Source organism: Theropithecus gelada, chromosome 15 (assembly GCF_003255815.1).
Source record: "Theropithecus gelada isolate Dixy chromosome 15, Tgel_1.0, whole genome shotgun sequence".
Lineage (NCBI taxonomy): Eukaryota > Metazoa > Chordata > Mammalia > Primates > Cercopithecidae > Theropithecus > Theropithecus gelada.
In genome coordinates, this window is record NC_037683.1 from 1,192,208 (window position 1) to 1,216,471 (window position 24,264).

The 24,264-nt window shown below is 64.6% G+C and overlaps 1 protein-coding gene across 1 annotated transcript; it reads left to right on the top strand.

Annotated features, from left to right (window-relative positions):
- The first annotated feature begins 3,807 nt into the window (after nucleotides 1-3,807).
- On the top strand, nucleotides 3,808-20,964 carry ABCA2 (ATP binding cassette subfamily A member 2). Its single transcript, XM_025360077.1, has 47 exons — nucleotides 3,808-3,895; nucleotides 4,213-4,215; nucleotides 5,146-5,257; nucleotides 5,333-5,496; nucleotides 5,719-5,846; nucleotides 6,168-6,278; nucleotides 6,530-6,748; nucleotides 7,088-7,455; nucleotides 7,654-7,813; nucleotides 8,833-8,961; nucleotides 9,071-9,238; nucleotides 9,322-9,418; nucleotides 9,782-9,955; nucleotides 10,058-10,160; nucleotides 10,231-10,345; nucleotides 10,441-10,631; nucleotides 10,787-10,937; nucleotides 11,009-11,213; nucleotides 11,394-11,558; nucleotides 11,661-11,841; nucleotides 11,960-12,172; nucleotides 12,263-12,459; nucleotides 12,538-12,720; nucleotides 13,120-13,304; nucleotides 13,424-13,544; nucleotides 13,819-14,055; nucleotides 14,185-14,391; nucleotides 14,658-14,760; nucleotides 14,851-15,167; nucleotides 15,243-15,456; nucleotides 15,578-15,683; nucleotides 15,786-15,897; nucleotides 15,994-16,054; nucleotides 16,136-16,310; nucleotides 16,406-16,521; nucleotides 16,601-16,748; nucleotides 16,822-16,945; nucleotides 17,026-17,158; nucleotides 17,364-17,481; nucleotides 17,796-17,974; nucleotides 18,043-18,184; nucleotides 18,264-18,398; nucleotides 18,525-18,628; nucleotides 18,707-18,799; nucleotides 19,128-19,230; nucleotides 19,313-19,450; nucleotides 19,582-20,964. Exons 3-47 carry the CDS (start codon nucleotides 5,193-5,195, stop codon nucleotides 19,864-19,866), a joined length of 7,143 nt encoding a protein of 2,380 aa, XP_025215862.1. The 5' UTR covers nucleotides 3,808-3,895; nucleotides 4,213-4,215; nucleotides 5,146-5,192; the 3' UTR covers nucleotides 19,867-20,964.
- The last annotated feature ends 3,300 nt before the right edge of the window (nucleotides 20,965-24,264 follow it).

Here is a 24,264-nt window from a genome sequence, read left to right on the forward strand (position 1 = left end):
GGCGCGCTCCCCGCGCGCACGTTCGGACGGCCGGGCGCGCGCGGACCCCGGCGGGCGCTGGGGGCGGCGCGGGCCCGAGCCCCCTCCCCGCCGGGCCCCGCTCTCCGCTGCCGGCGCTGCGGCCTCCGGGGAGGTGGCTCGGTCGTGGCCAGCCCGGTCCCGCGTCCGCTGACATCGCGGTGCTCGGCTGAGTCACGGCACCCGTGCCCTCTGCAGCGCGCTCTCTGGGGCCGCTGTGGGCGGGGGTCAAGCGGCGCTCAGGACTCTGGCTCAAGGGAGGCCCTGGTTGCCAGGACAGAGGGCAGGCCTGGGGGGCTCCATCCAACTCTGAGGCTCCATGGTCCTTGGGCCCAGCCTCTCTGGGGCCCCAGCGGAGACCCTGTCCCTTCCCTCTCTCTGCCCCTCCCCTGCCCTTGGGCCGAGGCCTGCCATAGAGGTTGGTCCCAGGCATCTCTCCGCCTCCCCTCCCCCGCACCCCTCCTGGCACATCCATGACCCTTGCTCATGCTCTCGCCACTGGGAATGTCCTTGTGCTAGCCTCGGCCAGCCTGAATCTCTGCACCCCTTTGTCCTTTGGGGTCAGTTCTCCCTGAGCCTGATCCACTCTATTCCCTCCTGGTCCCCCACCTCCTCTGGGGGCTGGGTCTACAGTTTGGAGCTGTGACCACCAGGTTCCCAGCACTGCCTGGGCAGCCAGTGGACCTGAGGGTGCAGGACACACAGCCGTCAGGGACAGAAGTCCTGTGTGGAGCGAGGGGCTTGGGGGTATGGGTGTCCTGCCGTACCCCCAGCTGGCCAGCTTGGCTCCAGCCTGGGAAGGGAAGGGACACCTCCCAGGCCCCAGGCCTGGGCCAGCTTGGGTTTCTGAAAGCCCTTGGGATTGTCCAGGCCAGGGCCCAGAGCAGGTGGGGGCCTGAGGCGGACACATCCTCTTGCCCAGTCAGCGCCCGGGCGGGACCCCTTGGGCTGCACCAGTCCCTGCCTGTTTATCTTTCAACATGCACTGCAGGAAACCGAGGCTGCAGTCAGGTGGGGTGGCCATCATCACCATGGCTGGCAGGATTCCCCTGGGCACCTGGCCTTGGCAGGGAGCCTGGGTTAGGTACACGCCCTGGCCAGGCACCTGGAACTGGCTGAGTGGAGTCCCATGGATCAGGCCTGCAGTCCTTGGCATTGGGTCACTGGGGACAGCAAAGCAGGGCCAAGGGAACAGGGATGTGGCGTGTGGCATGCATTACTATTAGCCCCCGGAGGTTGCTGTCAGGAAGGTCCCCACTGGGCCTGGGAGCAGAGGCTGGAATGGTGGCCCCTGTTCCAGTGGGGACAATGCTCAGGGAAGGCAGTGTGGCCTATGAGGGCGCCTGGCAAGCAGGTGGGAAGTGTGCACTGTCCTGACCGCAAGAGTGGCTCCCAGCTGCTAGTTTGGACTGCCCCCCAGGACCTTTCTGGGTCCCCACCCAGGGGCTCCCAGGGGCCCACTGGGCCACAGTGGAGGTCCTTAGCCTGTGGCTGGAGCAGGTGGGGAACTGTTTCCCCCAGGGAGTCTGAGTCCTTGCCAGGCTTGTGATGTGGGGCTGGGGCTGGCTGGACACTGGGCACACTCCTACCAGGTCCCTGCTTTCCTGGGAAGGATCTTAGACATCAGAGCTGGACTCTTGGGGCCAGGCTTGGATGACAGAGGTTGGCCCTGCGTGCCATGCGCCCTGCTGGGGCAGGGGTGCACCCTGGGCAGAGCCCAGGGTCTGGTGGGTGGGTACCAAGGACCTCCGTGCTGCTAGCAGACTCCTCCAAGCTCTTTGCCTCAGTTCCCCTGTCTGTGTGACCTACCTCCTCTTAGTTAGCTGGACGTGGGTCTGCCCTTGGGCTACAGGCTGTTCTTGGTGAAGGGACAGGCTCACTGTCATGAAGTCACTGGGATGGCAGGTGGCAGTGCCACCTTCGGATCTCACCTGTTCTCCCTCCGACACAGTAGGCGGGAGCTACAGGGAGGGGTCATGCCCAGAGAGGGCACCCAGGCCTCCAGGCGATGTGAAGGCACTGGGCTGGTCTTGAGGAACGGAGGTTGGACCACCTGGAGGCACCCATGTGGGGCACCCAGGGTGTGCCAGACCTGTGCTGCCGCCTGTAACCAGATGCTCCTGTGGCGCCTGCCGCCCGCCAGCCAGGACTCTCCTCCTCCTCCCAGTAGCTCGTGCGAGGCCGTTGCTATAGCAATGGGGAAGGCAGCTGGGCCTGTTGCTGCAGTTACAGCGCCCGTAGCAGGCCGGGTGTGGGCAGGGCTAGCGCCCTGCGCTGTGACCCCTGCCTCTGACATTGCCCCAGTCCGGCAGCCACCCTTGCCCTGGTGCCTGTTGGTGCGCACAGTGCCTCCACGAGCCCTGGGCTCTATCCTGGCTCAGGGAGTGGGTAGAGGCTGGCACAGGCTGGGGCGGGCATGGGGCACCCACAGCATGATGTTCCTGGCCACAGAGCCCTATTGTCCAAGCACAGTAAACACAGCAGCCGCCCCCACCCCAGGGACCGGGGGCTCGGCCCGGACCACACAGCACACTGGGGGCTCTGAAGGGTTTTGGGATGTGGATGAGGACAAAGGATGCCTCCGAGTTGGGTGCTCGCCCTTGAGGGCAGGGCCCCTCTGTCCTGTGGGTCTCAGAGAGGGCTGGTCTGCCAAGGGCTCTCCGGAGAGTAGCTAGCCCAAGCTCCTCCTCCTCCCTGAGCTGGGGGCTGGGATACAAGAACCAGTGAAGTCCTTGGTTTTCAGGTGAAGTGAGCAAAGTGCTTCTTTCTCACTCCATGCAGGTCCCGCTAGGGCTCACCTTGGTGCCCAGCCTGGGCTAGCAGGAGATGACCTTGGGAAACTGAACTCCAAGGCCCAAGACTGGCTGCCCCGGGTCAGGGGAGGGAACAGGGCAGAAAGAGGTGCCTTTGGGCCGGGCGCGGTGCCTCACGCCTGTCATCCCAGCACTTTGGGAGGCCGAGGCAGGTGGATCACAAGATCAGGAGATCAAGACCATCCTGGCTAACATGGTGAAACCCCATCTCTACTAAAAATAGAAAAAATTAGCCGGGTGTGGTGGCGGCCACCTGTAGTCCCAGCTACTTGGGAGGCTGAGGCAGGAGAATGGTGTGAACTCGGGGGGCGGAGCTTGCAGTGAGCTGAGATTGCACCACTGCACTCCAGCCTGGGCAACAGAGCAAGACTCCATCTCAAAACAAAACATACAAACAAAAAAGGTGCCTTTGCCTCAGGGACTGGGGCTGTCAGACCCCTTACCGGGTCTTCTCCGAGGCTCAGGGCCCTGGGCTCAGGCCAGGCGTCTCTGAGCCAGGCCTTCTCATCTCCCCAGGCCCCTGTACTGGTGGGGAGGAAGGGGGAGGAAGGTGAACCCGGGGCAGTGTGAGAACTGTAGGTGGGGCCAGTGGCTCAGATGGTCCTCAAGATTTTGCCCAGGTAGCCCTGGAGGTAGGGAGGAAGAAGATGAGCTGGGATATACATGGGTCAGAGTAGACCACAAGCTGGCCAATTCGTCATGGTAGGCCCTGAGGCTCCTCAGAGGGCAGGTAGGCCCACTGTGGGCTGGGGACCAGAAACCTGATTTGCTGAGCCAGACAATCCTTACCCTCAGTACCCTGGAAGGGGCTCAGACCTTCAGTGGTCCCGAAGGGCCTGTGCTCACCTTCCCTGGCCCCAGGGAGCATGTGGTCCTGGCTGGGCTGGGCTGGGCCGGTCCTGTGGGAGGCTGAGGAGGGCCTGGGCGAGCACAGGTCTGTCCTGTCCCTCACTGGGCCCACCCTTTCCAGTGGGTCCTGGCCTTCGAGATCTTCATCCCCCTGGTGCTGTTCTTCATCCTGCTGGGGCTGCGGCAGAAGAAGCCCACCATCTCCGTGAAGGAAGGTGAGCGCGGCGGGAGGCCCCGGGCACAGCTGGGGGAGCGCGGAGGGGGAGCCCTCCCGGCACCTCGCACACCTGCACTGTGTGTGCACATCTGCACATGGGCGTCCTGTTCCCAGAGTCCCTGAGGTGTGGTGCCTGCTCCTCTGTGCGGTCCTGGGCCGCGCCTCCTGGCTGGGCTGTGGAGGTCGGGGCTGGCCTGTGGCCACGAATGATGATGCCAATGCCTGTTCCTGGTGATGTGGGCACTCACTGGTCTCCTCTGTTCTGTTTTGACCCCCCCACCCCCGCATGGTCTCTTGTCCTCGGCTGGCATGCAGTCTGTAAGTGAGCGGCCGCCTCCTCCTGGCTGGCCTGGGCAGCAGCTGCGGGGGGCCCACGGGCCGTCCTGGCTTGAGCGCCCTCCCCGCTTTCATTAACAGCCCTCCCAGGCCCCCTGCTGGCCTCAGGAACAGCTGGCTCCAGACGGGGGGGTGGTGGGCAGTGAAGTGGGCTGTGGTAGGGAGTGAGAGGCCGGGCCACCTAAAGCCACAACTGTTGCCTAGGTCAAGCTGAGGCAGCACCTCTCTGCCTGGCCTTGCCTTCTAGGGGTGGGGCGCCTCGGCGTCTGGGCGGAGTCTGGGCTGAGGCTTGGCTGGCCTGGGCTGAGGCTGGGCTGGTCTGGGCTGGCCTGGGCGGAGGCTCGGCTGGGCTGGGCTGGTCTCGGCTGGTCTGGGCTGGTCTGGGCTGGCCTGGGCGGAGGCTCGGCTGGGCTGGGCTGGCCTGGGCTGAGGATGGGCTGGCCTGGGCTGGGGCTGGAGCGGCCTGGCTACTCTCCCTTCATACTCCTTCAGGCTCCTGCACTCACTCTGCTAACCAGCTGGCCAGAGGTCAGAGGTCACTGCCCAGAGGGGGTCCTATGTCCTCCCCTGGTCTCTGTAGGCAGTGCCACAGCTGAAATGTTTTCGGGGGGAGAGTGCCAGGGCACGTGGGCCTGCACTGGCCAAAGGGAAAGGAATGCTCTGGGAGTTATGGCAGAAGGGGTGGTGAGTGGCTCTTTGACCTCTGACCTGCTGGAGTCGTTTGCCCCAGAATGCTTAGCCTGTAGCCCAGCTGGGGCCAGGGCTCTGTGCTGCCTCCTCCCTAACGCTGCTTCTCCTTCCTGACTTTCTCTAAATTTCTCCTCTCGGCCTCTGTCTCCTTCCCCTTCTGGATTCCTCTCTCTCTCTCTCCCCTTTCACCCCCGACCCTGCCCTCTCCTGTGGGTCCGCCAGCCTTCTACACAGCGGCGCCCCTGACGTCCGCCGGCATTCTGCCTGTCATGCAGTCGCTGTGCCCGGACGGCCAGCGGGACGAGTTCGGCTTCCTGCAGTACGCCAACTCCACGTGAGTGCCCACCCGCCCCTCGGAGTACCCACCCCTCCCCAGCCCATCCAGTGAGTGACATCTGCCCTGGTGCAGGGTCACGCAGCTGCTCGAGCGCCTGGACCGTGTGGTGGAGGAAGGCAACCTGTTCGACCCAGCGCGGCCCAGCCTGGGCTCAGAGCTCGAGGCCCTGCGCCAGCATCTGGAGGCCCTCAGTGCGGGCCCAGGCACCTCGGGGAGCCACCTGGACAGATCCACAGGTGTGCCCTGTGCAGGGAAGTTGGGGGACAGGGCTGCGGGCCTAGCTCTGCTGTCACTGGACTGAAACCCACATCCACCCTGGGCCCCTCCACCTGCCCTGAGCTCCCAGCCATGCACAGGCTGCAGTGGCAGAGCTGTGGTGTTGGGCTCGGCTCCGAGCCCATGTGGGACACCTTGCCAAGGTGCAGCGGCCTCTCAGCCTCGCCTTCCTGCCTGTCCAGTGTCTTCCTTCTCTCTGGACTCGGTGGCCAGAGACCCGCAGGAGCTCTGGCGTTTCCTGACGCAAAACCTGTCGCTGCCCAATAGCACAGCCCAAGCCCTCCTGGCCGCCCGTGTGGACCCTCCCGAGGTGAGGCAAGGACAGCTCCCAGCCCTGGCCACTCCCTTCTGCCCCCACCATGCCCCCTGGTTGCTGAGCCATCCTCAGGACTCTGTCTGAGCCACGCCCCCACCGTCTGAGCCACGCCCCACACCCCATCTGAGCCACGCCCCCACCATCTGAGCCACGCCCCCCACCCCATCTGAGCCACGCCCCCACACCCCATCTGAGCCACGCCCCCACACCCCATCTGAGCCACACCCCCACACCACCATCTGAGCCATGCCCCCACACCACCATCTGAGCCACGCCCCCACACCCCCATCTGAGCCACGCCCCCACACCTCCCAGGTCTACCACCTGCTCTTTGGTCCCTCGTCTGCCCTGGATTCACAGTCCGGCCTCCACAAGGGTCAGGAGCCCTGGAGCCACCTAGGGAGCAATCCCCTGTTCCGGATGGAGGTTAGGGCATCCATGTGTGGGATGGGACTGGAGTGCTGCCTGCCTCTGGGGGTGCTTCTGCTCCGTGGGTGAGGAAAGGGCCCCCTTGTGACTTGGAGCTCCTCCTGGGAGAGGGGGAGGGTCCCAGGGGTCTATGGCAGGCACAAGGGGTAGAGGCATGTCGTAGGACCCAGGCAGGTTGAAGCCTGAGGCCCTGGTGGTTGGGGACAAAGTCCTTGCTGTGTCTCCACTGATCCCTGTGCCCACCCCAGGAGCTGCTGCTGGCTCCTGCCCTCCTGGAACAGCTCACCTGTACGCCAGGCTCCGGGAAGCTGGGCCGAATCCTCACTGTGCCTGAGAGTCAGAAGGGGGCCCTGCAGGGCTACCAGGATGCTGTCTGCAGTGGGCAGGCTGCTGCACGTGCCAGGCGCTTCTCTGGGCTGGCCGATGAGCTCCGGAACCAGCTGGACATGGCCAAGGTCTCCCAGCAGGTGAGGCCATGCCTGCCCACTGCCTGCTGCTTGCTGCCTGAGTTGAAAGAGGGGCTGGGGCTGCTTGGAGAGCTCGGGGCTCCTGGGCCCAGGCTGTGCGTGGGATGCTGCCTGTGGGTGGGTATCTAATGGCGCCATGGCTGGTGCCCCACCCCTGCTCACCATCCCGGCTCCTGTCCTGGGCTCCCGTTACCCAGGCTACAGACTCCCTCCCAGCATCCCCAGCTTGTGCCTCCCAGCTGCTGTCTCCCAGCTGCTGTCTCCCAGCTCCGCACCTGACCTATCACCCACCTGCAGTCCATCTCACTCCTCACTGCCCACATGCCTGTTTCCTCTCAGCTGGGCCTGGATGCCCCCAACGGCTCAGACTCCCCGCCACAGGCGCCATCCCCACGGAGGCTGCAGGCGCTTCTGGGGGACCTGCTGGATGCCCAGAAGGTTCTGCAGGATGTGGATGTCCTGTCGGCCCTGGCCCTGCTACTGCCCCAGGGTGCCTGCACTGGCCGGACCCCCGGACCCCCAGCCAGCGGTGCGGGTGGGGTGGCCAATGGCACTGGGGCAGGGACAGTCGTGGGCCCCAACGCCACCGCTGAGGAGGGCGCACCCTCTGCTGCAGCACCGGCCTCCCCGGACACGCTGCAGGGCCAGTGCTCAGCCTTCGTGCAGCTCTGGGCCGGCCTGCAGCCCATATTGTGTGGCAACAACCGGTAGGTGGGCGGCAGGGGAATGGGGGTGAGGAGGACAGCCAGGGGCAGGGCCTGAGCCCTGACTCTAGGCCCTGGCTCTGGAGGTCTCATTTGGCGCCCTGCCCTGTGGGCCAAAGTCCCGCCCCATCCCGATGCCCCTCCCACTCTCGCGGCCCCGCCCCCTAATGGCCTGGCCCTGCCTCCTGTCCCCTGCCCCAGCACCATTGAGCCCGAGGCGCTGCGGCGGGGCAACATGAGCTCCCTGGGCTTCACGAGCAAGGAGCAGCGGAACCTGGGCCTCCTCGTGCACCTCATGACCAGCAACCCCAAAATCCTGTACGCGCCTGCGGGCTCTGAGGTCGACCGTGTCATCCTCAAGGTGCGCGGGTCTAGGACACTTGACAGGCAGAGTGGGAGGAGGTCTCTGCAGGCTTGGGACCCCTGGGCAGAGGGGGTCGACAGAACTGACATGGGAGGGGTACCGGGGTGCAGCTTCGGGTACACAGGCTCTGTAGGTGGGGGACCAGGGGGCCGCTTTTCCATTAGGGAGCTCCAGGGGCTGCTGTGGGAAGGCACTGGAGAGTCTGTTCCGGCAGGGTCCCCCGGCTGGGTGTGGCCGGTCCAGGGCAGTGCTGGTGGAGGACGGGTGTGTCCGGAGACCTTCCAGAGTGTTCTGTGGGCGGGCAGCTGGGTAGTTTGCGTTCTGGGTGAGAGGTCCTGTCTGGAACAAGCAGAGGCCAGGGCTGGACATTGGCCTGGGAGGGGAGGGCCTGTGGACGAGGCCAATTCTGGGTGTAGAGGGGGTCCCTAGAATAAGGGTGGGAGAAATGAGGGTGGAGCATGGGGTGCTTAAGGGACACATGGAGAGAGGTCCAGCAAAGGAGCTGGTGGGCACAGCTGGGCAGTTGGGGGTCCAGAGGCCATGCTGCCCTGGGAGTGGAGGGCAAAGCAAGTTTCACGTGAGCGCTGCAGAAAGGTGTGGAGAGCCCGGGCGTGGGACTCATGCTTGAAATCCCAGCACTTTGGGAGGCCATGGTGGGAGGATCGCTTGAGCTCAGGAGTTTGAGATAAGCCTGAGCAACATAGCGGAACCCCATCTCTACCAAAAATAAAAAAGTTAGCCAGGTGTGGTGGTGGGCACCTGTAATCCTAGGTACTTGGAGGGCTGAGGCGGGAGGATCCCTTGAGCCTGGGAGGTGGAGGCTGCAGTGAGCCGGGACTGCACCACTGCACTCCAGCGTGGGTGACTGAGACCCTGTCTCAGGGGAAAAAAAAAAAAAGGTGGGGAGGGTTGGTTGTTCGCAACAGGTCAGCCACTGGGGAGGTGAGTGGGGTGAGAGCCCCCAAGCCGGCGGGCGTCCGTCAGGAAACTCCATGCCCCTGCCTCACCCTCTGCAGGCCAATGAGACTTTTGCCTTTGTGGGCAACGTGACTCACTATGCCCAGGTCTGGCTCAACATCTCGGCCGAGATTCGCAGCTTCCTGGAGCAGGGCAGGCTGCAGCAACACCTGCACTGGCTACAGCAGGTGCCAAGGGTGCCCGCGAGGGAGGCAGCCGCAGGTGGCGCGGGGAGCCCCTCTCTGCCCGGCTCAGCAGGCCTGCAGGCCCCCCTCTGAGCTGCTCCTCTACCCCTAGTACGTAGCGGAGCTGCGGCTGCACCCCGAGGCACTGAACCTGTCGCTGGATGAGCTGCCGCCGGCCCTGAGACAGGACAACTTCTCGCTGCCCAGTGGCATGGCCCTCCTGCAGCAGCTGGATACCATTGACAACGCGGCCTGCGGCTGGATCCAGTTCATGTCCAAGGTGAGGTGGGGCCGCCAAGCCAACCCCCATACCCCCTGCCTCGTGCATGCCCAGGTGGGCTCCAGCGATGCCCCTCCCCCTAGGTGAGCGTGGACATCTTCAAGGGCTTCCCCGATGAGGAGAGCATTGTCAACTACACGCTCAACCAGGCCTACCAGGACAACGTCACTGTGTTTGCCAGTGAGCTGCCCTCCCCGCTCTGCTGCAGCCCCCCACAGACCTCTTCCTCCCCAGCCCAGCCCCACTTGTCCCCCTGTGCCCTCCCACTCCGTGGCCCCGCCCTGGCCTTGCCCCCTCACCCGCCACTTCCCTTCCCCACCCCTGCCCCTTCCAAACGGCCCCACCCACAACCCTCCCCCTCCCTGCACCTCCCCACTTCTGCCCACCTTTACCCTGGGGCCCCCACCCCAGCCCTGCCCCACCTTTCCCTGGACCCTCCTGTCCCCGCCCCCACGCCTTGGCCCCACCCCCATGCCTTGCCCCCACCCCCACCTCTTGGCCCCGCCCCTACATCTTGGCCCCGCCCCAACCTCCCGGCCCCAGGTGTGATCTTCCAGACCCGGAAGGACGGCTCGCTCCCGCCGCACGTGCACTATAAGATCCGCCAGAACTCCAGCTTCACCGAGAAAACCAACGAGATCCGCCGCGCCTACTGGCGGCCTGGGCCCAATACTGGCGGCCGCTTCTACTTCCTCTACGGCTTCGTCTGGATCCAGGGTGAGGGGCGGGCCCGGAAGACCGGCCTCAGGATTCATGGGGGAGCACGGGTGGGACGACAGGAGGGCCTGCCCGGCACCTGATGGCGGCCCCTACCCACAGACATGATGGAACGCGCCATCATCGACACCTTTGTGGGGCACGACGTGGTGGAGCCGGGCAGCTACGTGCAGATGTTCCCCTACCCCTGCTACACGCGCGATGAGTGAGTGCCGGGCGCCCGGGGCTGGGCTGGGGCAGGGGCTGAGTGGCGCCTGAGCGTGGCCTCCCCACAGCTTCCTGTTCGTCATCGAGCACATGATGCCGCTGTGCATGGTGATCTCCTGGGTCTACTCCGTGGCCATGACCATCCAGCACATCGTGGCGGAGAAGGAGCACCGGCTCAAGGAGGTGCGGCGGGCCGGGACCCTCCCTGGAGGCGCGGGCTGGCAGGGAGGGGCGGCGTCCTCCCCGGGGCCTGCCCCAAGCCCCTGGCCCACCCGCAGGTGATGAAGACCATGGGCCTGAACAACGCGGTGCACTGGGTGGCCTGGTTCATCACCGGCTTTGTGCAGCTGTCCATCTCCGTGACAGCGCTCACCGCCATCCTGAAGTACGGCCAGGTGCTCATGCACAGCCACGTGGTCATCATCTGGCTCTTCCTGGCCGTCTATGCCGTGGCCACCATCATGTTCTGGTGAGCACGGGCCATGGTGGCAGGGACCTGGGGCAGGCACTGGCCCAGCAAGCTCACCCCACACCCTCTCGGAGCCCCCTGGACCCTGGCAGAGGCTTGCCCAGGAGACCGGGAGTGTGGGTGGCTGACGGCGCGCATGGCCCCTGCCCACCCAGTTTCCTGGTGTCCGTGCTGTACTCCAAGGCCAAGCTGGCCTCTGCCTGCGGTGGCATCATCTACTTTCTGAGCTACGTGCCCTATATGTATGTGGCAATCCGAGAGGAGGTGGCGCACGATAAGATCACGGCCTTCGAGAAGTGCATCGCGGTGAGAGTCGCGGGCAGGCGGGCGGCTGGGTTGCCTGGCCACCCCACGCGCTGACACCACTGCCTCCTCAGTCCCTCATGTCCACGACGGCCTTTGGCCTGGGCTCCAAGTACTTCGCGCTGTACGAGGTGGCTGGCGTGGGCATCCAGTGGCACACCTTCAGCCAGTCCCCAGTGGAGGGGGATGACTTCAACCTGCTCCTGGCTGTCACCATGCTGATGGTGGACGCCGTGGTCTACGGCATCCTCACATGGTACATCGAGGCTGTGCACCCAGGTACTGGCCAGCCCTTGGAGGGCAGGGGAGAGGCGGGGTCCCCAGCCAGGGTTGGGGACCAGCGCTCTGGGTCCACTCCTGGACGCAGCATGGGTGGCTCCCTGGGTGGGCACATGGCCCACGTGGTGGATGGTCACCCCAGGCCCTAGGTCAGCCTCCCCTCCCCTCCCCGACCCCCAGGCATGTACGGGCTGCCCCGGCCCTGGTACTTCCCACTGCAGAAGTCCTACTGGCTGGGCAGTGGGCGGACAGAAGCCTGGGAGTGGAGCTGGCCGTGGGCACGCACCCCCCGCCTCAGTGTCATGGAGGAGGACCAGGCCTGTGCCATGGAGAGCCGGCGCTTTGGTGAGGCTGGCGCCAGAATGGTGGCATGGGTGGGCGCTGGGTTTGGAGTCCTGGGTGGCCTTGGTGCCGCCCCTACCCTGCTGATCCACAGCCCTGGTGCAGAGGAGACACGTGGCATGGAGGAGGAGCCCACTCACCTGCCTCTGGTAGTCTGCGTGGACAAACTCACCAAGGTCTACAAGGATGACAAGAAGCTGGCCCTGAACAAGCTGAGCCTGAACCTCTATGAGAACCAAGTGGTCTCCTTCCTGGGCCACAACGGGGCGGGCAAGACCACCACCATGTGAGTGTTCAGAGGGGCGAGGCCGTGGGCATCTGCTGACCAGAGCAGGAGTCCTAGTCAGGGGCAGAGTGGGGCCCCTGCAGAGGGCGTGGGGTCATGACCCCGCCCACCTACCCAGGTCCATCCTGACCGGCCTGTTCCCTCCGACGTCGGGTTCCGCCACCATCTATGGGCACGACATCCGCACGGAGATGGATGAGATCCGCAAGAACCTGGGCATGTGCCCGCAGCACAACGTGCTGTTTGACCGGCTCACGGTGGAGGAGCACCTCTGGTTCTACTCACGGCTCAAAAGCATGGCCCAGGAGGAGATCCGCAGAGAGATGGACAAGTGGGTGGGCACAGGGTGGGGCGGAGCGGGTGGGGCGAGGCCCTGGGGCTGTGCATAGCCCCAGCCCCATGCCACACCTCCCTGTCCCAGGATGATCGAGGACCTGGAACTCTCCAACAAGCGGCACTCGCTGGTGCAGACACTGTCGGGTGGCATGAAGCGCAAGCTGTCCGTGGCCATCGCCTTTGTGGGCGGCTCTCGTGCCATCATCCTGGACGAGCCCACGGCGGGCGTGGACCCTTACGCGCGCCGCGCCATCTGGGACCTCATCCTGAAGTACAAGCCGGGTGAGTGGGGTGCCGTGCAGGCAGGGGTGCAGACGGTGCCTTCCCTGCCCCCTGACCCTGGGTCTGGCCTTGCCCTAGGCCGCACCATCCTTCTGTCCACCCACCACATGGACGAGGCTGACCTGCTTGGGGACCGCATTGCCATCATCTCTCACGGAAAGCTCAAGTGCTGCGGCTCCCCGCTCTTCCTCAAGGGCACCTATGGTGATGGGTACCGCCTCACGCTGGTCAAGCGGCCCGCCGAGTCGGGGGGCCCCCAAGGTCTGTGTTGAAGCTGCCTGAGCTGGCCTCGGGCCACCCCCTCCCCGGGACCCCCACCTGAGAATCCACGATGGAGGGGCTGGGTCCTCAGCATCACCCACTGGGCCCAGGATACCTGCTGGGGCCTGGCCCACCCTCTCCAACGCCCGTATCTTGGAGAGGCTGGGTCCTCACTGTCACCTGCTGGGCCCAGGATGCCTGCTGGGGCCTGGCCCACCCTCTCCAACGCCCATATCTTGGAGAGGCTGGGTCCTCACCGTCACCCACTGGGCCCGGGATACCTGCTGGGGCCTGGCCAGCCCTCTCCAACGCCCATATCTTGACTCAGTTGGGTTCCCATCGGGGGTCCCTCCCCCTAGCCCCTGAGTGAATTCCTCCCTGCTCCCACATCCCCCACAGAGCCAGGGCTGGCATCCAGCCCCCCAGGTCGCACCCCGCTGAGCAGCTGCTCCGAGCTCCAGGTGTCCCAGTTCATCCGCAAGCACGTGGCCTCCTGCCTGCTGGTCTCAGACACAAGCACGGAGCTCTCCTACATCCTGCCCAGCGAGGCTGCCAAGAAGGGGGCTTTCGAGCGCCTCTTCCAGGTGTGAGGGCCAAAAGCAGGCCAGGGCCTAAGGGTTGGGGGGCAGTTGCAGGCGGTGGAGGTGGACGCACCCCTGCCTGGGCGTCCCTGCCGCAGCCTCCCCCTCCACTGCCCCCACAGCACCTGGAGCGCAGCCTGGACGCGCTGCACCTCAGTAGCTTTGGGCTGATGGACACCACCCTGGAGGAGGTGTTCCTCAAGGTGTCGGAGGAGGATCAGTCGCTGGAGAACAGTGAGGCCGGTGAGGGGCCCGGGCTACTTGCTCAGCCCACCCCACCCACAAAGTCCCAGCTCGGGCCTGTGCTGTCACTCCTGCCTGGTGTCTGGGGGCGCCACCTTGATCCTGGGTGGCATCCCCAGGGTTAGCCTGGGGTCCTGGGTGGGTGGTCATGGTGGCCAGAGGTCCCGGACAGGTGTATGACCCTGGGAACTGGTTAAAGATCGGGCATGGGGGTCCTGGGCAGGCCTAGGGGCCAGTAACTCTGAGCATCCCCTCGGCCCTTCCGCTGCGGCAGATGTGAAGGAGTCCAGGAAGGACGTGCTCCCCGGGGCGGAGGGCACGGTGTCTGGGGAGGGTCACGCCGGCAACCTGGCCCGGTGCTCGGAGCTGGCCCAGTCACAGGCATCGCTTCAGTCGGCGTCATCTGTGGGCTCTGCCCGTGGTGACGAGGGAGCTGGCTACGCCGACGTCTATGGCGACTACCGCCCCCTGTTTGATAACCCACAGGACCCAGACAACGTCAGCCTGCAAGGTGGGGGTGGCCGGGTGAGGCCGGGGCAGCCGGGGAGGGGGAGCGGGGTTAGAGGGGAGCGGCATGGGGGCAGCCAGTGGGGAGAGGGTAGCGTGCAGCCACCTGCTCAGCCCCTACCTGTCTGCACAGAGGCTGAGGCGGAGGCCCTGTCGAGGGTTGGCCAGGGCAGCCGCAAGCTGGACGGCGGGTGGCTGAAGGTGCGCCAGTTCCACGGGCTGCTGGTCAAACGCTTCCACTGTGCCCGCCGCAACTCCAAGGCACTCTTCTCCCAGATCCTGCTGCCGGCCTTCTTCGTCTGCGTGGCCATGACCGTGGCTCTGTCCGTCCCCGAGATTGGTAGGCCACCGGCTGGGCGGGCGTGCCGGGCTTATGTCCCCCCTTTCCACCGGGAGCCCTGAGGATGCCCTCTCCCAGGCTTCCTGACTCTGGGCCTCACCCCGCACCTGAGGCTGGGCACACGCCGGGGTTCATCCGGGAGTCCTGCCTCTTCGGGGCCCAGATCCCAGGTGTGGATCCTTTGGGGTTGGTGGAAGGGGACCGAGGCCTGGGGGCTGCTGGCCAGTGGGCAGAACCTGCTCAGGCCTCCGTGCTCTCCCTGCCAGGTGACCTGCCTCCACTGGTCCTGTCACCTTCCCAGTACCACAACTACACCCAGCCCCGTGGCAACTTCATCCCCTACGCCAACGAGGAGCGCCGCGAGTACCGGTGAGGCCGCTGGCGGGGGCAGCCTTGGTGGGTGGGGTGGGCGAGGGAGCAGAGACGGGCAGCCCCACCTCACACTGTGGGTGCCCGCAGGCTGCGGCTGTCACCCGACGCCAGCCCCCAGCAGCTCGTGAGCACATTCCGGCTGCCGTCGGGGGTGGGCGCCACCTGCGTGCTCAAGTCTCCGGCCAACGGCTCTCTGGGGCCCACGTTGAACCTGAGCAGCGGGGAGTCGCGCCTGCTGGCGGCTCGGTTCTTCGACAGCATGTGCTTGGAGTCCTTCACACAGGGGCTGCCGCTGTCCAACTTCGTGCCGCCCCCACCCTCGCCTGCCCCGTCTGATTCCCCAGCATCCCTGGACGAGGACCCGCAGGCCTGGAACGTCTCGCTGCCACCCACTGCCGGGCCAGGTAGCGGTTCCGGGGGCCGGCTGGGGGGCAGGGGCAGCGAGGGGTCCTTCTCACCGCACCACGCTGTGCCCACAGAAATGTGGACGTCGGCGCCCTCCCTGCCGCACCTGGTACGGGAGCCCGTCCGCTGCACCTGCTCCGCGCAGGGCACCGGCTTCTCCTGCCCCAGCAGTGTGGGCGGGCACCCGCCCCAGATGCGGGTGGTCACAGGCGACATCCTGACCGACATCACCGGCCACAACGTCTCTGAGTACCTGCTCTTCACCTCTGACCGCTTCCGACTGCACCGGTGAGCTGGGTGGGGAGGCTGTGGGCGAGGGCGGCCGGCCACCAGCCACCTGGTCTCAACTCCTGTCCCTCTAGCCTCACTGCCTGCCTAGCCTCACCGCCCCTCCCACCTGCCTGCCCAGGTATGGGGCCATCACCTTTGGCAACGTCCTCAAGTCCATCCCAGCCTCATTTGGCACCAGGGCCCCACCCATGGTGCGGAAGATCGCGGTGCGCAGGGCTGCCCAGGTGAGCAAGGCTGCGGCCCTGGGGCTTCGCGGTGTGTAGCGCCGCCTGAGGTCTGCAGAGACCCACGGGGCTCCTGGGGCCTTTGTCCTCTTCGTGCTGCAGGTTTTCTACAACAACAAGGGCTATCACAGCATGCCCACCTACCTCAACAGCCTCAACAACGCCATCCTGCGTGCCAACCTGCCCAAGAGCAAGGGCAACCCGGCAGCTTACGGTGAGCTGGTGCAGGCGGGGCCGGGCGGGGAGGAGCTGGGGCTGGGCCGGATGGCGCAGAGGCCTGAAGCTGCCACCCTCACCCCGCCGTGTGCAGGCATCACCGTCACCAACCATCCCATGAACAAGACCAGTGCCAGCCTCTCCCTGGACTACCTGTAAGTGTGGCCAGTGCGGATGAGGCGGGGCAGGTGGGCGCTGCAGCCCGGCCGTGAGGACTGAGGGCTTCCTTGCTCCAGGCTGCAGGGCACGGATGTCGTCATCGCCATCTTCATCATCGTGGCCATGTCGTTCGTGCCGGCCAGCTTCGTCGTCTTCCTCGTGGCCGAGAAGTCCACCAAGGCGAAGCACTTGCAGTTTGTCAGCGGCTGCAACCCCGTCATCTACTGGCTGGCGAACTACGTGTGGGACATGGTGCGCCCGGTGTGGCCACGGGGGTGTCCCGGCCCTTCTCATCCCCCATCCCCGCCCTGCCCTGGGTCTCTCACCAGCCACCCCCACCCCTGCAGCTCAACTACCTGGTCCCCGCTACCTGCTGCGTCATCATCCTGTTTGTGTTCGACTTGCCGGCCTACACATCGCCCACCAACTTCCCTGCTGTCCTCTCCCTCTTCCTGCTCTATGGGTAAGGGGGAGCGGATGAGGGAGTGGCCTTAGGTGGGGCCGGGGCTGCCTGGTGACCACTGCCCGCCACCGGCCCACAGGTGGTCCATCACGCCCATCATGTACCCGGCCTCCTTCTGGTTTGAGGTCCCCAGCTCGGCCTACGTGTTCCTCATTGTCATCAATCTCTTCATTGGCATCACTGCCACGGTGGCCACCTTCCTGCTACAGCTCTTCGAGCACGACAAGGTGGGGTGGCGGCGACATGGCGGGGGCGGCGGGCCCTGCAGAGGCTGTGCGCCTGACCCCGACCACCCCGCAGGACCTGAAGGTTGTCAACAGTTACCTGAAAAGCTGCTTCCTGATTTTCCCCAACTACAATCTGGGCCACGGGCTCATGGAGATGGCCTACAACGAGTACATCAATGAGTACTACGCCAAGATTGGTGAGGGGGCCCGTGGGGTGGGGGAGGCGGTTGGGGCCCCTCAAGGCCTAGAGCACAGGCCCTGAGCTGGCTCCCCACAGGCCAGTTTGACAAGATGAAGTCCCCATTCGAATGGGACATTGTCACCCGCGGGCTGGTGGCCATGGCGGTCGAGGGCGTCGTGGGCTTCCTCCTGACCATCATGTGCCAGTACAACTTCCTGCGGCGGCCACAGTGAGCGGGGCGCATAGCGGCGGTGGGGGCAGGGGGTGGGGCGGGAGCAGGGATGGGGTCAGGGAGTGGGGCAGGGTGGGGGCAGGGATGGGGCAGGAGTGGGTGGGGCAGGGGACGGGAAAGGAGCCAGAGGACGTGAGACTGGTGGCGGGGAGGGGCAGTGCGGGTGGCCAGCTGCTGGACGCTGTCCATCCTGTCCCCCAAGGCGCATGCCTGTGTCTACCAAGCCTGTGGAGGATGATGTGGACGTGGCTAGCGAGCGGCAGCGAGTGCTCCGGGGAGATGCTGACAACGACATGGTCAAGATTGAGAACCTGACCAAGGTGGGCTCTGAGCGTTTGGGGTGGGGCCTGGGTGGGGTGGGGCCTGGGTGGGGTGGGCCAGGGCCAGGGCCAGGGGGGGGGGGCCCCAGCAGTGGAGGTGGAGCCTGGGTGGGCATGGCCCTGAGCTCTGGGGGTGGGGCCTGCATGGGGTGGGGCCATGGGGCATGTGGGCAGGTCCCTGGGCTCTGGAGGTGGGGCAGGGCCTAGGTGGGGTGGGGCCAGAGGGGCAGGGTGGGAGCAGGATGGGGTTGAGGGCGTTGCACCCCACGCCCCCATGCCCCCATGCCCCGCTGAGCGGGCAAGCTCCTGGCCAGGTCTACAAGTCCCGGAAGATTGGCCGCATCCTGGCCGTTGACCGCCTGTGCCTGGGTGTGCGTCCTGGCGAGTGCTTCGGGCTTCTGGGCGTCAACGGTGCGGGCAAGACCAGCACCTTCAAGATGCTGACCGGCGACGAGAGCACGACGGGGGGCGAGGCCTTCGTCAATGGACACAGGTGCGGCGGGAGCCCTGGGTGGGCGGGGCCGCCGCGTCCCCACGCGCTGACAGCTGCCGTGTCCCCAGCGTGCTGAAGGAGCTGCTCCAGGTGCAACAGAGCCTCGGCTACTGCCCTCAGTGTGACGCGCTGTTCGACGAGCTCACGGCCCGGGAGCACCTGCAGCTGTACACGCGGCTACGTGGGATCTCCTGGAAGGATGAGGCCCGGGTGAGGATCTGCAGGGTGGGGCAGGGAGCCAGCGCGCTGGGCGGCCCTGCCTGCGCTGACATCTGCGTTCCCCGGCCAGGTGGTGAAGTGGGCTCTGGAGAAGCTGGAGCTGACCAAGTACGCAGACAAGCCGGCCGGCACCTACAGCGGCGGCAACAAGCGGAAGCTCTCCACGGCCATCGCCCTCATTGGGTACCCAGCCTTCATCTTCCTGGTAAGCCCTGGGTGGGGTGGGGGGCGGCTGCCTGGCCTTTGACTTCCTGGTGAGCACGGGGCAGGGGCAGCGTTCAGGCCGGGGTGTGTGGGCCTGGCAGCGGCTGAGCCTGCCGCCCATCTCCAGGACGAGCCCACCACAGGCATGGACCCCAAGGCCCGGCGCTTCCTCTGGAACCTCATCCTTGACCTCATCAAGACAGGACGTTCGGTGGTGCTGACATCACACAGGTGAGGGTGCCCCCACCCTCCCCCCGTGCCCCCACCCCGCAGCACCCCTTCTGGTGCCAGCCTGTGTGTGTCCCGCAGCATGGAGGAATGTGAGGCGTTGTGTACGCGGTTGGCCATCATGGTGAACGGTCGCCTGCGGTGCCTGGGCAGCATTCAGCACCTGAAGAACCGGTGAGCCAGGGCGGGGCCAGGGGTGGGCTGGGGCGGGGCCAGGGGCGGGCTGGGGCGGGCCCAGGGGTGGGACCAGGCAGTGGGGCCTGGAGTGGGGGCGGCTGCAGGGCTGTGGGGCCATGGGAGCTGGGGGGACTGGGGTTGTGGGGACTGGGGCAGTGGGGCCAGGGGAGGGGCCTGGAAGACTGTGGGGGCTGTAGGACTGGGGGGCTGTGGGAGGCTATGGGGCTTCCTGGGGTGCCTGTGGGGACTGTGGGGCTGGGAGGCTGGGGGGCTGGGGCTCTGGCCGGGCGGTGCAGGGCTCTGGCCCATGGGCCTGTCCCACCAGGTTTGGAGATGGCTACATGATCACAGTGCGGACCAAGAGCAGCCAGAGCGTGAAGGACGTGGTGCGGTTCTTCAACCGCAGCTTCCCAGAAGCTATGCTCAAGGTGGGTGGTCCCAGGCGGGGTCGCGGAGCGGGTGCTGCGGGGTGGGGGTGCTGCCAGCGGCCTCTGACCTCCACCCCTGCAGGAGCGGCACCACACAAAGGTGCAGTACCAGCTCAAGTCGGAGCACATCTCGCTGGCCCAGGTGTTCAGCAAGATGGAGCAGGTGTCTGGCGTGCTGGGCATCGAGGACTACTCGGTCAGCCAGACCACATTGGACAACGTGAGTGCCCTGAGGGCACTGCGCACCACACCTACCCCTCCTCCCACCTGCCCTGCCCCCCTCCGCCCAGCCCCTCCCCATCCCCCTACCCCAGACCCGCCCCCTCCCCACACGCCTGCCCCACCCACCAGGTATTCGTGAACTTCGCCAAGAAGCAGAGTGACAACCTGGAGCAGCAGGAGACGGAGCCGCCGTCCGCACTGCAGTCCCCTCTTGGCTGCTTGCTCAGCCTGCTCCGGCCCCGGCCTGCCCCCACGGAGCTCCGGGCACTTGTGGCAGATGAGCCTGAGGACCTGGACACGGAGGACGAGGGCCTCATCAGCTTTGAGGAGGAGCGGGTGAGCAGTCTGCCCTCACGGCTGCCCAGGGCTCTGCCCACCGCACCTAGGCCGCCTGGCGGCTCCAGCCCCGGGTAGGGTAGGGGGAGAAGTGGCCCTAGGATGCTTGCTGTCCGGAGGTCAAGGGGGCAGAGCGGGCAAGGGAGACTTGCAGACGGGCCTGGAGAGACCAAACGCAGAGCCCAGACTTGCTGGAATCTTTGAGGGGCACAGAGCCAGGATGGGGCAGGGGGGGCCAGAGCCCGGGAACAGGGGACCAATGTAGAGTCAGTGACCCCCAGACTCGGCAGACAGAGGCCCAGGAGAGCCCAGACACAGAGGGAGCTCGTGGGGAGACCCTGCGTCCAGGCCCAGCCTGCAGGAGAACCAGGGCAGGCCAGCACAAGTGTCCTCAGCCCCACAAGGGGGTGGCACAGGACACCCCCTAAGCCTGATCTCCCCTGTGCACAGGCCCAGCTGTCCTTCAACACGGACACGCTCTGCTGACCACTCAGAGCTGGGCCAGGGAGGATACGCTCCGCTGACCACTCAGAGCTGTACCAGGGACTCGACCGTGGGGACAGATGTCCCCCAGTGCCTGCCAGGCCCTGGAGTGGAGATTGAGGACCAAGGGGCTTCTGGCCCTCCAGCCCCCGTACTCGGCCATGCCCTGTGGTCACTGAGGCTGCCGCCCCCAATTGTGCCAAAGGCTGACCCGGCCCGGGCTGCGCACACCCTCGCCCTGCTTTGCCTTAAAGCCTCATCATCTGCCCAGCCCCTCGCCCCTTCCTAGCTCTGCTCACCGCCCAAGGCGACACCGGCTGGACCAGGCACTGCCGGCCTTTCTCCTGCCCAGCCTTGGAACCAGCTTTTTTTTCCTACAATGAAGGCTGACGCTGAGGGCGGACTGTGGACGGGGCTGGGTCAGTCGCGTATTTATTTTGCTTTGAGAAGAGGCTCCTCTGGCCCTGCTCTCCTGCAGGGAGGTGGCTGTCCCGCGGGAAGCCATCAGCTTGGGCCAGCTGGCAGGCAGCAGGAATGGAGAAGCTGGCCTTGCTGACCAGGCGAGGGCCAGAACCCCCCCTACCCCCAGCTGCTGTCGCTCTCCCACCCAGCTTGGCCCCCTGCCCGCCCACCTGCCTGGAAGCCGGGCCTGTACATAGCGCACAGATGTTTGTTTTCAATAAATAAACAAAACGCCTGAGGGCCTGCGTGTGTGAGGTGGGAGGGGCGGGGAAGATGGGCCCATCGGGTGGGTTAGTGCTCCAGAAGGCCCTGCCCCTCAGGCACAGGTGCTGGTGGGGGTGGCCGGGTCGGCCTGGAGGAGGGAAACTGAGGCAGGGTGGTTCACCATGGTTCACTGTCCCCCCCATCCCACCCTCAGGGATTGCTCCTGGCCCCCTTCCCCTTAGCCTTCATCTTCCCATCCACCCGCCCCCTCTAAGCCTCCTTCAGCCCTTGCTGCCCATGTGGGGCCTGCAGTGGCCTGGGCTGGGCTGTCTGCATGTCATGGAAGGGACAGGGAGGGCTTCCAGGAGGAGGTGACCTCCAGGAGGAGACTGAAGTCTGTGAAGATTACTTAAGGGAAGGGCATCCTAGCCACAGGGCAGGGCACAGGCCGAAGCCCCAGGGAGGCAGGACCCGGAAAGTTTGAGGCTCATCGGCAGTGGAGCCTGGTGCACCGTAGGCAGGAGACGGGGGAGGGGCATGAATGGCCCCCAGAGCTCATGCCCTGTGATCTGGGCCAAGGTCAGACTCTTGCCTTAGGCTGTTTCAAGGCTCCTCAGGAGGGTGGAGGGTGGACTCAGGTGAGGGATGGTGCCACATGGGGGACAACAGGGGAGGGTCCCATGGGCTTGAGGGCACTGGCAGGCCTGGGTGGGCTGGGCTGACGCATCCACTTGGGTTCCTATGAGACGCTCGCCGTGGCCACCTGAGGGACAGTGGGATGGACATGCTGGCATCCCCGAGAGGCTGGGTCACTGGGGTGAAGCTGTCGTGGGCCCTGGGGGCAGCTAACTCTGGAAGAACCGGGAGGAACACCCACTTACTGGAGGGGCTGGTGTGGGTTTGGTGGTCAACCAAGGGAAATGTGTGGGGGAGCCATCAGAAGGCAGGCCCCTCAGGGCTTCAGGTCGCAGCAGCCTCCGTCCTACAACTGTAGGGGCTGAATCACAGCAGGAAGAAGTCGAGAAAGGAACACGGCCCAGCCGAGGCCCAGGGAGACCCAGCGCACAGGACGAGGCCAGGCTGGACCTGGACAGCCACCCACAGACTGACACAGTTCACGGGGGCGTCATCTCTAGAGGCTTCATTTGTGATGATGTGTAATGCAGTGTTGAAAGCAAACACACCCCCCAGCATCTTCCTCAGAACAGTTTCTGCCGGGCACGGTGGCTCACACCTGTAATCCCAGCACTTTGGGAGGTTGAGGCGGGTGGATCACCTGAGGTCAGGAGTTCGAGACCAGTCTGGCCAACATGGTGAAACCCCCATCTCTACTAAAACTACAAAAATTAGCCGGTTGTGGTAGCAGGCGCATGTATTTCCAGGTGCTCTGGAGGCTGAGAGGCAGGAGAATCACTTGAACTCGGCAGGTAGAGGCTGCAGTGAGCCAAGATCGCACAATTGCACTCCAGCCTCGGCGACAGAGCGAGACTCTTTCTAAATAAATAAATAAATAAATAAGAAAAGAAAAGAAAAGAAAAGAGGCCGGGCGCGGTGGCTCAAGCCTGTAATCTCAGCACTTTGGGAGGCCGAGACGGGCGGATCACGAGGTCAGGAGATCGAGACCATCCTGGCTAACCCGGTGAAACCCCGTCTCTACTAAAAATACAAAAAACTAGCCGGGCGAGGTGGCGGGCGCCTGTAGTCCCAGCTACTCGGGAGGCTGAGGCAGGAGAATGGCGGGAACCCGGGAGGCGGAGCTTGCAGTGAGCTGAGATCCGGCCACTGCACTCCAGCCCGGGCGACAGAGCGAGACTCCATCTCAAAAAAAAAAAAAAAAGAAAAGAAGAGAAAAACCCAGGATCCAACCAGGAGGCACTCCTTGTGTTTTGCTGCCTTCCCCGGGGCCCCTCTGAGCCGTCCCCAGCCTTAGCATTCTTGCCCCTCCACGGGGACAGACTCCACAGGCCCAGGCTGAGCTCTGGATGTGTCTGATCATTTCCTCCTGGCCGGAGGCAGGTTGGACATTTTTGGCCAGAGCAGCACTGGGACATGCTGTGTCGGTCACCTCCAGGTGTCATCTGTCCCTCAGCAGGTGATGCTGAATGTGGCCGCCTGGTTGAGGCGCAGTTCTCCCTCCCTTAGATGTGGGAATGCCATCCGGGTGCTGCGTGGCCATGCGGCCAGCCTGTGCGCCACCCCACTGCGTGCCCCCCAACCCCCATTACCCAGGGCCAGCAGCTGCAAAATGGCCGTTTCCTGCATCTATTCCATTTCGGCATCTACCAGCTGGCATTCTTCTCTCACCAAGGGCCCCCTCCACTTTAAAAAATCTATCAGTGGCCGGGTGCGGTGGCTCAAGCCTGTAATCCCAGCACTTCGGGAGGCCGAGACGGGCGGATCACGAGGTCAGGAGCTCGAGACCATCCTGGCTAACATGGTGAAACCCCGTTTTTACTAAAAAATACAAAAAAAAAAAAAAAAAAAAAACTAGCCGGGCGAGTTGGTGGGCGCCTGTAGTCCCAGCTACTCAGGAGGCTGAGGCAGGAGAATGGCGTGGACCCGGGAGGCGGAGCTTGCAGTGAGCTGAGATCCGGCCACTGCACTCCAGCCTGGGCTACAGAGCGAGACTCCGTCTCAAAAAAATAAAAATAAAAATAAAAAAAATCTATCAGTACAGACTTGCAGGTTTAAAAAAATGAATGTGTTAACATTCATTACTGTCATCTTTTAATTACTTATTTTGAGACAGGGTCTTGCTCTGTCACCCAGGCTGGAGTGTGGTGGTGCAATCATAACTCACTGTAGCCTCCAACTCCTGGGCTCGAGTGATCCTCCTGCCTCAGCCTCCTTTCAGACATGTGCCACCACACACAACTAATTTTTATTTTTATTTTCATATAGATGGGGTCTTGCTGTATTGCCCAGGCTGGTCTTGAACTGCTGAGCTCAAGGGATACTCCCACTTTGGCCTTCCAGAGTATTGGGATTACAGGCATGAGCCACTGCATCTGGCTCTTTTAAAATTTTTTGATGGTAGTAAAATCTATGTAACATTTATCATGTTATGCATTCGTAATGCACAATCCACTGTCATCTTATGCTCAGATTGCTGGAGATCCAGCCAGCGGTGCCCCTCCAGCGCGGCTTCTGTGTCCTCATAATCAGCCCTTGATGTGTTTTGAGTGCGTCCCTGCCTTCCCTGTCCCACACCTGGAATCAGCCTCTCTCCAAGGAGCTAAGGAAGGAGACCACTACTACTCCTGCTACATTTCTTGGTTCCCTGACCGGGAAGCGAGGTGATTAACAGACGGTCGAGGCAGCCCCTTA